We start from the raw sequence: 11,476 nt of genomic DNA, 5'->3' as shown, positions 1-11,476 counted from the left end.
CCAAAAATAAATAAACGTTGAAAAAAAAAAAATTTTTTTTTAAAATAAAAAAGACTCTCAGAAGCCCAGGCTACTGTTGGGGGTGGGGGGGGTGCAGAGCGGTGAGTTGGGGGGTTCAGGGGAGACTCACCCAGCACCCTGAGCTCCAGCTCCCAGGCATCCACGCCGGCGCTGTTGGAGGCCTCGCAGCGGTACAGCCCCGCGTCAGAGGCCTGGATGGCCGAGAAGTGGACGGAACCCTCGGGGCTCCCGCCCCGCAGGGCCACCCCGTCCTTGGACCAGTTCAGCCGGGGCTCCGGGCTGCCCTCGGCCACGCAGTTCAGGTCCAGAATCTCTCCTGCCAGCACCTTCAGGACCCGCGGGCCCGGCTGCACCTGAGGGGGCACTGAAGAGCCCCGGGGAGGGGGATCCAGTCACTGGGGCCCCAGGTCGGGGGGCGCAGAGCCCAGACCCACCTGCCCTTACTTCCGGGGATCACCAAGCAGCAGGGATCACTGTAGGGCGCAGCCTAAGGGTGACCATTCCTCCTTTTGTCAGGGAAGGGCAGCAGGACGCCCCAGGTGGTCCCCCCCCAAAGTGAATCGAATCCGCCTTTCGTCTGAACGCACGTGCTCTCATCGCAGAATCGCTTCTTTCTCCTCCTTTCTCCCAGCTTCTTTCTCCTCACCCGCTCTCCCCGCCATCCCCCTACTCCTGCTCCCTCCCTTCCCTGGGCTGGGGGGAGATGGGGGCCATCATTCCTTCCACGTTTACATCTCCTCTGTCCCACTCCGGTCCTTCCTCCGGGCTGGTGATACCAAGCCCATTTCGCAGATGAAGAAGCTGAGGCTCAGAAGGGTCAGGCGATTGACCAGAGTCACCCAGTCCCTCAGCTGAGAGGAACCGGAGCCAGCCCCAGCCCTGAGTCTGTCTGAGCGGGAATCCAGGCCGCTCCCCTGGGCCACCCCAGGACCTCGGTGTCCAGGAGCACGAGGGTGCCAGTGCCTTGCCCGCCCCTCACACCTGCTGAAAACAACAGCAGGTTCCACTGTGACGCTCCCCCTTCTGACAGCTATGGGATGGGCGTGACTGTGGCCCCCGGTTTACGGAGGAGGAAGCCAAGGCTCAGAGGGGCCAAGCGGCTGGCCAAGGTCACACAGCCGGTCAGTGGTAGCAGAGTCAGGACTCACATCCAGTCCTCCTAACTCTGGGGCCTTGCTCACACCACCCAGCCCCCTCCCTCCCCCCGCGCCCTGCCACTGCCGTATCCCTCATACGCTCACGCAAACCCACAGCAAACCTTTCCCCCCTTCCCTCTCTGAGCCTCAGCCTATCCACCTGTAAGATGGGCTGCTAGCTTAGATCGGGGTCTCTTTTTCCATAAAGGCCAAGAGAGTAAATATTTCAGGCTTTGCGGGCCAGATGGCCTCTCTCTCAACTACTCAACTCGCCCCTGTGGCTTGAGAGAAGCCAGAGACCACATGGACACGAGTCTCAGGTTCAAAGAAGGCTGGTTTTGCGGACACTGAAATCGGAATCTCCTGTAATTTTCACGCATCACAAAAAATGTTGTTTGGGTTTTTTCCCCAATCGTTTAAAAAAGCGGATACCGTTCTTCACCGGTGGGCCACGTGAAAACAGGAAATGGGTCAGACACGGCCCGCGGGCCACAGTCGGTTGGCCCCTAGCGTTGGTAATCCCCTGGGGCTTTTGAAGCTAACAAGCCCCCTGCCTCTCTGGGGGAGCGACAACACGGCTGGCCTCTGTGGACGGGGCTGAGACATCCAGGGGAATGTCCACCCCTGGGGCCCCAGCCGAGTCGGGAACCAGAACCCCTTCAAGGGTTCCCCTCTGACCCTTACCACCCTAGGCCCACCCTGGGCCCTGCCCTCTGTTCTCAGGGGGCCCCATCCGAGGGTACAGGGGAAGGGAGAAAGGGACTGAGGAGATACAGGGCTGGAGGACCCAGAGGGGAGGGGAGGAAGCACCGGAGGGCCCCATGAGGAGGCGACAGGGCCTGGCCTGCAAACAGGGAAGGACACTGAAAAGGCCTAAGAAAGATGGACGGAAGGGAGGGGCCGTGGGCGAGACCCCGGCCGGCAGCCCGGGCCCTACCTTGCACCCGGAGCATGTAGTGCTGAGAAGCGGACCCAGCAGGGTTGCTGGCTGTGCATCTGTAGAGGCCACTGTCAGCGACCTGGGCCTGGGCCACACGCAGGGAGCCTGACGGCAGGAGGCGATGCCTGCAGGAGTGAGGGGCACTGGTGAGACCCCAACCAATCCCAGCCCCGCCGGAAAGACCTCAGGACTCCACTGGAGCACCCGCCTCCCCCAGCAGATGGCCAGATTCCATGTGGGCTCAGCCCGGGGCCAGGCGCATGGTCACCAATTAACTCCCTCTCTTCTGCACGCCCTGCCCCAAGGCGGGGGACGCGGCCGGTCATACACCCTCCCCACGGCTTCCGAGGAGAAGCTGCCAGCCCAGAGGCCCTCTGAGGCTAAGTGCCAGGGCCGGCCAGACTCCGAATCTAGTGCCTTTTGGTATTCTGTCGTCCAGCCCTGCGCCGGGCCCTCGGGAGGAAGCTGTGCAGGCCCCTGATCATTGCCGCCCCCAATCTGGCCCACCTTGCTAAAGCCACCTGGCCCCCCTCCCAGAGGGATCTGGGACCCCCAGCCAGGCTCCTGCAGCTGGGCCGGACCCCAAGGGGCCCCAGCAGACATGATGTCACCGGCCCATATGTGCTGGCTCCGTGAAGCCCCTGTCCCCATAAATCGAGGAGGGCAGCTGCGGCCACTGGCCCCAGCTGGCCCCAAATGCAAGCGGCCAGCCCGGGGGTGGGGGACCCCAAAGGCCAGCCAGCCGCCAGCCTGTGCTCCTAGTGTAACAGCTGGGCTCTGGAGTCCAACAGTGCTGGGGTCCCCACTCCCCTTTCTGCTGAGTGTCGGTTTCCTCCTCTGCAAAATGGAAGTGACAACGGTCCCCATCTCCCAGGCAGCTGCAAGCAAAGTGCTGGGCATGTGCTTCTCAGACGGGTCCTCACTGCTGGCAGTGGGCTGCCTGTGCGACCTCGGGCTACTACTTTTGCCCTGCTGGGCCTCTGTCTTCCCATCTGTAAGATGGGGTAATAATCCCCCTGCCCAGTACCCTCTCCTCCGAAGCATCCAGCAGGCACTTGGTGCCAAGCTCTCTGAGGACAGTTAGTGACACCGGGTGATGGCCTTAGAGCCCCGGCACCGGGCTGGACCACTGGGATCCAACCCTGTTGGGCCACATGCTTGCTGTGTGAGGTTGGCCTGGTCATTTAACCTCTCTGTGCCTCACTTGTCTCGTTCTGGAAACTGGAGACAATATCATACGGGGGCGCCTGGGGGGCTCAGTCAGCTAGTGTCCGACTCTCGGTCTCGGCTCCGGTCATGATCTCACAGTTCCTGACTTTGAGCCCCTCATCGGGCTCCGGGCTCCGTGCTGACAGGGCGGAGCCTGCTTGGGAGTCTCTCTCCCCCTCTCTCTCAGCCCCTCCCCACCTCGTTCTGTTTCTCTCTCAAAAACAAATACATTTTCGTCCGACTTCAGCCAGGTCACGATCTCGCGGTCCGTGAGTTCGAGCCCCGCGTCGGGCTCTGGGCTGATGGCTCGGAGCCTGGAGCCTGTTTCCGATTCTGTGTCTCCCTCTCTCTCTGCCCCTCCCCCGTTCATGCTCTGTCTCTCTCTGTCCCAAAAATAATAAATAAACGTTAAAAAAAAAACTTTAAAAAAAAAAACAAATACACTTTTACAAAATAAATAAAATAAAAACATTCATATAGATGGCTTCACGTGTATGTGCGTAGATCTAATTCATTCATTTTTCACCACTGCACAATATTCCCTCGTGTGACCGTACCACAATTCATGAATCTGTTCCCCTGCGGAGGACATTTAAATATTTAGATATTCTTTCTTTTTCTGTCCTCTCCTCTCCTCCCTCCCTCCCTTTCTTTCCTTCCTTCCTTCCTCCCTCCCTTCTTCCCTCCCTCCTTCCTCCCTTCCTTCTTTCCTTCCACTGCCAGACCTTTCTGCACACTGCTCTATGGGTACTGCCTGAACAGGACGAGGAGTCCTGGGCCAGGGCTCACACACCATCAGCCGTCCTGGGCACAGACGCCTCACTCACACCTTGCAGGGCAGGGCTTCTCATCAGAATCTCCAGGCTTCGTGTGAAACACGCAGATTCCCAGCCCCACCTGGGGCTCTGATGGCGGGGGGCAGGAACTGGGGTTTTACCAAGGTCCTAGGTGGCTCTGACACAGGTCAGGGGACCAGCCCTTGGGCACACTGCCCAGGGACACGAGGAAGTGTCCCCACCCTGAGAAGCATCACGAAAGAGCAGACGGGAGCAGGGCTTTGAGTGGCCCCACGTGAACTACCGTCTGCCACCGTGGGCCAAGGACTCCACCTCCAGGGGACTCGGGGTCCTCATCTGGAGTCACAGGAGGTGGCAAGCATGAAGTGACACGGCGCACGCCGTGCCTGGGACGTAGTAAGTGCTCAGTAAACAGCCCTGCTGTTAGCACGCCCGCTAGTGTCCGGGCTCTCCTTGCGAGTCTCCGATCAGCAGGGCTGCCCTGAGCTGGTCACTTGATCTCTCAAAGAGGAGGAAAAACACCGCGCAGATCCTGATTCGTCCCAGCGACGGGTACACGTCTCCCCCGTGTGGCATCGCTTCCCTGACTTTTCTCATCCACAGGTTTTTATATACTTTTTAATTAAATGATATTGACATCCACCAACCAAGGGCCAGATCAGTTTGAGGCTGGAACATATATATATATATATATATACTCCATCTACAAGGTTCCCTCCCTCCCAGGACCTCACTGCGAACCTCAGCGGAGAACATGGGGACGGTGTGGGTCAGCGGCAAGAGGTGCGGGCTGGGAACCGGAGATCGGGATCCAACATCTGCTTCTGCTACAGACGTGCTGTGCAACCTGAGGCAGGCAGTCAATGTCTCTGAACCCCAATTGCTTCCCATTTGAAGAGGCAGCTCTGGATTCTTTTATTCAGAAGCTGGCTTCTGGTTTTGAAAACTTCAGAGACCATAGAACGCCTCGCTCGCTCTCTCTCCCTCAACAAGACCTTTAAAGGATAGGAACTGGGAGCTTCTGGGAGAAAAATAATAAGGGCCGCCTGGGTGGCTCAGTCAAGGAAGCGTCCGACTCTCGATTTCGGCTCAGGGCACGATCTTGGGGTTCGTGAGTTCGAGCCCCGCGTCGGGCTCTGCGCTGACAGCTTGGAGCCTGCTTGGGATGCTCTCTCTTTCTCTCCCTCTGCTCCTCCCCCACTTGCGTGCACCCATTCTCTGTCTCAAAATGAATAAGCTTCAAATAATTAGTAATCATCATAATGAAAGAAATTTCCAGAAGGGGAAAACTCCCCCCGATGAAAGTAGGCATCTTGTCTTTCCTATGACCGGCCCCAGGTCATTTCTCAGAAAGGGAACGCTGGTAGTTTACCACAAAGGAAGAACGGAATGAAGGGAGAATCCATTTTACAGATGGACAAGCTGAGGCCTAGCAGAGGCCAAAGGACCCCATTACCTGCCCCGTGGAGCCTGTGTCTGCTGTCACTGACAGGATGGCCATATCACTGCTTTCCCTCAAGCCCTCTGCGGTTGCCCTGCAAAATCCAAGCATAGCCTCCTGGCCTGTGTGGGTCTACACGGACCAGTCCCCCGCCCCAACCCCTGACGGACCACCGTTCCTCCTCGAAGGACCGGCTTCGTCTCACTGTCATCCTTTTGCCCTTGCCGCTCTTCCTACCTGGGGCACCCCTCCACCTCCTGTTCACCCAGGTTATACCTGCTCAACCTTCAGTACTTAGACATCACCTCCTCCAGGAAGGCCTCCTGCCTCGATGCCCCAAGTCTGGTAGGTGCAGCCCGTGAACTCCCACGGCTGCCTGTCCTTTCCCCTCCCTGCCGCAGCCCTCTCCACCACACTGGCTTGGGACCCAGCTCTCTCTCCCCTTCCTCAGGCGCTCTGCAGGTCTGGGGGCTGCAGCCTGGGGGTGGGGGCCGGGAAGAGGTGGGAGGAGGCGGGGCGAACACTGTCGCTGCGTGCACGTGGCGTGATCAGTGGCGGCCCCTCCAGTGTGGCCGTGGCTGGAACAGCCAGACGGCTGCCCGAGGCACTGAGATGAGAACCAGGGAATTTCCTGTTTTGTTTCTTTAATTTTTTTTTAACGTTTATGTATTTTTGAGACAGAGAGAGACAGAGCATGAACGGGGGAGGGTCAGAGAGAGAGGGAGACACAGAATCCGAAACAGGCTCCGGGCTCTGAGCTGTCAGCCCAGAGCTCGACGCGGGGCTCGAACTCACAGACCGCGAGATCGTGACCTGAGCCGAAGTCGGACGCTTAACCGACTGAGCCACCCAGGCGCCCGGGGAATTTCCTGTTTATGACACGCATCCAGCTCGAGCCTTCACAGATGGCTGCAGCTGCGAGGTTCACACAGGCACGGAGATGGGGGGTCGGATCTGAGAGGGGCCCACCTACCCTGCCGGGTCCCTCCGGTTCTCAGAGCTCAAGGGGGCACCTACCTGCACAGAGAGACCAAAGGGCACCCGACAGAAAGTGCTCCGAATCAAGCGGGTACCTGGGCTACACCACCAGCCTCATTCCCAGCAGGCACCTTGGCTGCAGCCTCACTCAGCTGACCTCTCCAGCTCCCCCTCGCTCTCTGTGGCTCAGGGAAGCCTCCCCTCCCGCCCCGGGAGATGCCCTGCCTCCGGTGACCCGATCCTGGAGCCATTACGGCAGCCATCACACCTGTGATCACCTGTCAAGGTCGACGCTTCTAGAAGGGGAGGGGCCGGGTTCCTGCCCTGTCCCCAGCCCTTAACACAGCCCCTGGCCCACAGTAGGTGCTCGATAAAAATGTGATGGCAAATCCCAGATGTACACACACACACACACACACACACACACACACACACACATACACACACACACACACACACACGGGTGCGCGCCCTTTCCCACCTCTGCTCACACTGTGTCCCCCCAACCTGGTCTCAAGGGCACACCCTCCTGCCCTCCAGACCCCCTTCAAGGCAGCACACGCTCCAGCCCCTCCAGGAAGCCCTCCCTGACCCTTGCTCTGCTCTGAGTTGCATGGAGCCCAGCTCAGCCAGCTGCTCGCTCACTCATTCATTCATTCATTCATTCATTTGACAAAGAGCCGCGGGGTTCAGGGTGTGCCGGCTGCCGCAGGGGCAGAGAAAATACTCTCATCTCCAGGCTGCTTAGAGTCCGGGTGGCTTGTCTACACTCAGCCCCTCTGGCCGGGTCCCGTGGTGCCCATCCTGCTGCCCCCGTTTCGGGCGGAACGCGGACTTGACTTTGGATGCTGCACCTGCGCTGCCAGCCGCCACGGTGCTCTAGAATGTTCAGTCCTGAAACTTACTTCCCCTGACTGTTCTCCAGAATGAGAGCTGCTGGCCATAAGCTAATAAGACCCCTTGCCAGGCCAGGGAGCGGCACAAACGGTGAGGATCCACCAAGGTAAAGACCCCACAGGAGGGCACCGGGGCGTCGCCACCACGCCACCGGCTTCTGGTGAGGAGGCAGCTTTTCTCCAGGAGCACCAGAACCCCGCTGGCAGCCCGCTTCTCCACTCGGGGCCAAGTGGGCCCAGAGAGGGGGGTGGGCGCGCCAACCGTCCCGCAGCATCCCGGGGATGCTCCATCCACTCACTGTCCCCTCCCCGCCGCCGGCTTGCCCCCCTCCTCCCCCAGATGCGTCTGGATCGGCCCAGTGGGGGACCCTGGCCCGCTGCCCCCGGAGCTGGAAAGCTGGAGCCCGAGCCAAGAGCACTCACAGCTGTCCCAGCTACACATCAGAACCACAAACAAACACTGTTGCTCGGCAACACGGCCTCGCCCCAGCATCCTGGGGCTGAATCATGGGACCAGAGCCACTAGGAGCCGTCTGGCCACCATCGTCTGCCGTGAGCTCTCCGCCCAGCCCTTTCATTTCTCAGACGGGAAGACTGAGGCCCAGAGCGGGGAAGGGTCTCGCTCACGTTCACTCAACGAGGTGGGGACAAGGCTGGGATGGGATCCCAGGTCTCTTGCCGCGTGATGTCACGCACGGCCAGAGCCCCGTCTCTCTCCGAGAGCCTTTTCTCTCTGCCGCTGCTGCGGCATGGGGCTGGGCACGCGACATGGCTCGCGAACCCTGCCGACTGCGGTTCTGAATCACGAGCCGGATGGTCTTTTCACAAACAGCAGGCCTCACAGGGTAAGAAGCACCCGATGACCATTCCCACCCCAGGACTCGGTTGTTTGCTTTGGGGACTATACCCCAAGGAAATGACCCAGAAGATAAAGAGAAGCGTTGGTGGGATGATGTCCCAACAGCCCATTTATTACCGCTGAAAGCTGGCAATGGAGCCTATGGCCCCAAACAGAGGAACAGCTTAGCAACCATGAGAGCTGAGCGCCCTGGAATGTTCTTTTGCCCTTTAAACGAAAAGCAAGTGATAAGGGCCAGGATGAATCAAGAAAATGGGTAAATGGGGGGGGGGTGGGAAATGTCAATGATAAAGGCATAACAGAAGGTGCACTAAGTTTAATTCTAGGAAAGCACCTACATGAACAACTTGGACGGGGTTGTGGACACAGGGGAGTGATTTAGAGTTTAGTGCCACTCGAGCTTGTACCGTTTTCTTTCTGTTAGGATGTACTGACTCAGAGAACAGAGGAGCCCAGAATATTCTCTAGACCCCGCAGAGAGAGCAGCGGCCTGCCTAATGTTGGCCCAGAAGCCTGATGTAAATGAGTCTACGTTTGTAGACTGGTCTGTGTGTGTGTGTGTGTGTGTGTGTGTGTGTGTGTGTCAGGACCCAGCCCTGGGAGTCAGAAGGTCAGGATCCCAGTTTTCCACACCCCATGTTCTGTGTCTCCTCCTCAGTACACTGGCTACGGTGACGCTCCATGCAGCCACCTCCAGAGGGGCCACCCTGACCACAGAGAAATGGAGGGGGCCTCTGAGACTCACCCACATCGTGGGGACCCCCCCCCCCATGGAGCTACCAGGGAACTTTGAGGAAACGCCGGCACTGGAGCTCTGCTGGCGACCCTAACCACAGCCAAGGCCGAGAGCCCCTGGCCCGCGTCACCCAGGGTCAGGAAAGACGGGCCCAGGGCAACCACAGAGCAAATGCTGGCTTTTCATCCTTGAGAACCGAGGAAGGGGCCGCTGCAGGCAGTTTGCAAGGCTCAGCCGACCCAGAGAGGGCAGAGGCGGCTCGGGATGAACACCTGTGACTCACTGAAACACGTTAGTCCACAAGCCTCCAGAATGGCCGCCCGGATGGCAGCTGAGCCTTGGGACTCCCTGGGAGAAGGAAGAGGGGAGGGGGGGGGAGAAGGAGCGAACAGACAGCAGCTCCCTCCCCGCCCAGCACTGCCACGCTCGGCTCGCTTGGTGCCTGTTTCCAGGGGGTTTTTAAATCTCCATTTTCTGGCCGGATGGTCGTATGACTAAGGGCAGCTGTGCGTCTGTGAGCAAAGCTCAGTTCTGTGCGGGGGAGGTTGTGGGAGCCGCAGGGAGGCCCAAAGAGCCAGGGGGACCCAAAGAGCCTGCGGATGCAGCTCCAATGCAATCACACTTCCCGAGGTCACTCCCCCTGGCCGGCACGGCGACAACAGAAACGTCCATCAACAGGCGGATGGACAGACAGAAGGCGGTCTTTCCACACAAAAGAGCATCATTCAGCCGCAAAAGAGAACGAAGCCCTGCTCCGTGCTGCAACATGGATGGGCCTCAAAAACGTGTCGAGTGCAAGGAACCAGACCCCCAAAGCCACATATCACACGATCCCACTTCTACGAAACGTCCAGAATAGGTTAAGTCCCAAAACACAAAGCAGATGAGGGGTTGACATGGGCCGGAGGGGGGAAAGGGCAGGAGCAGAGGCAGCTGCCAAGGAGTGTGTGGGGTTTAGGGGCAGGGTGATGGCAATGTCCTGGACGTGGCTGTGGTATGGCTGCACCCTCCCGAATATCCCCAAACCCGAGCCGTCCTGCGTGTGAATCGTATCTCGATAAAGCTTATATATTTTAAACAGTGGGTGAGAATGCGGGGCGCCCGGGTGGCTCAGCCGGTTAAGCATCTGCATCGCGATTTTGGCCCAGGTCATGATCTCCCCGTTCGCGGGATCAAGCCCCGCGTCCGGCTCCTCGCTGCGCGTGGAGCCTGCTGGGGATTCACCCTTTCTTTCTCTCTTCCCCTCCCCTGCCCGTGCTCTCGCTCTCTCAAAATAAATAAGTAAATACATTTTTTTAAAAAGAAGCTAGAAATGACGCCTTAGTGTGCAAGTGGCAGCGGCAATAAAACGGTGTGAGAGGGAGCGATTTTCCGGCACCTAATCATCCGCTAAACACTGCGCATCTCTCGCTGCATCGCACTAAGTAGTGAGCACTATTTAACCAACATCCGCCGTACAGGTGAAAAACAGGCCGGGAGGAGCCGGCAGCCACCTGAGGCCACACGGCCAACACGACAGCAGCTGGGATCCCCAGCCAGATGGGATGATCCCCGCCAGGTGGAACGAACTCCAGGGTCTAAGCTCCTTGCCCGGGGGGGGGGGGGGGGGGGGGGGGGGGGGGGAAACTCCTAACTGAGATAAACTCCCAGAATCTCGTAAATCTCTGGAGAACGCCAGGAAGAAGTGGAGGGGAACAGAACAGGACTCCGGATTGCACAAGCAGCTCCCACAATTTATGGCTCCCGGTTGATCTATTAACACATCACGACAAGGAGGGGCGAACAAGTGAGCGCTGTGTGTTTCCTCGTCTCCGTAACGAGCCATAAAGAAACGAGCACCCGGCCGGCCGTCGCCTCCGCACTGGAGGAGTTCACACCAGGCTTTGTGGGGAGAGCGGTAGGCTCCCCCGGCCTCCCACCCCCGGTTCCCAGGACACACGCAGCTGCGGGGACACCGACAGGGCGTGGGGGTGGGGGCACTGCAGACCCTGCCCAGGCCCGGGACCCCGGCCGCCTTCAGGGGTGTGGGCTCCACGGTTTGGAAGGGCTCACCCAACAGATGTTCTGAGATGCACAGACACACGTGTGGGTGTTAGGGGGGTGGGGGGGGGGGAGCGGTGAGACCTTCTGGGTCTGGAACTTCTCAAAGACCTTGCCAGGACTGATGTCACTGGCCGGAGCCTCCCCCGCCCTGGGCTCAAAAGTCAAGAGCCCCGGGAGTCTCGAGACCCTTCTTGTCTGGAACCACCGTCTCCCACAGCCCTGCCTGGGGTGGGGGTGGGGGGGGTACGGCCTCCCTCTGTGCCCAATCCCGGCATCCCTGATGGTGGGAGAGAAGCTGAGTCAGAGAGCCCGGCCACCAGACATCTGGTCTGAGGAGCAGACGGGGACGTTGCACGTGACAACGTTGGGGCGCCGTCCAACTGGGGGGGGTGGCTCTTTCCTAGCTGGGTGACCACAAGC

At 59.2% G+C, this 11,476-nt stretch overlaps 1 protein-coding gene and 1 long non-coding RNA gene across 2 annotated transcripts in view; one reads left to right on the top strand and one right to left on the bottom strand.

The window, feature by feature from the left end:
* The window catches only part of HMCN2 (hemicentin 2), a gene marked incomplete at its 5' end in the record, with an annotated part of 149,849 nt that overhangs the window by 72,337 nt on the left and 66,036 nt on the right, over positions 1-11,476 (bottom strand). Inside the window, 3 exons of the mRNA XM_040481195.1 lie at positions 73-385; positions 2,095-2,240; positions 4,387-4,439. Coding sequence (XP_040337129.1) covers positions 73-385; positions 2,095-2,240; positions 4,387-4,439 — 512 coding nt within the window. The remainder of the gene's footprint in view (positions 1-72; positions 386-2,094; positions 2,241-4,386; positions 4,440-11,476) is intronic.
* LOC121035110 (uncharacterized) lies at positions 7,827-8,816 on the top strand. The gene is made up of 2 exons (XR_005792753.1): positions 7,827-8,263; positions 8,702-8,816. It is a non-coding gene; the product is annotated as an uncharacterized LOC121035110 (long non-coding RNA).

Source organism: Herpailurus yagouaroundi, unplaced genomic scaffold (genome assembly GCF_014898765.1).
Source record: "Herpailurus yagouaroundi ecotype Mexico unplaced genomic scaffold, PumYag 160, whole genome shotgun sequence".
Taxonomy (NCBI): Eukaryota; Metazoa; Chordata; class Mammalia; order Carnivora; family Felidae; genus Herpailurus; species Herpailurus yagouaroundi.
Note: the sequence above shows the minus strand (reverse complement) of the source record. Positions and strands in the feature narration are given on the sequence as shown.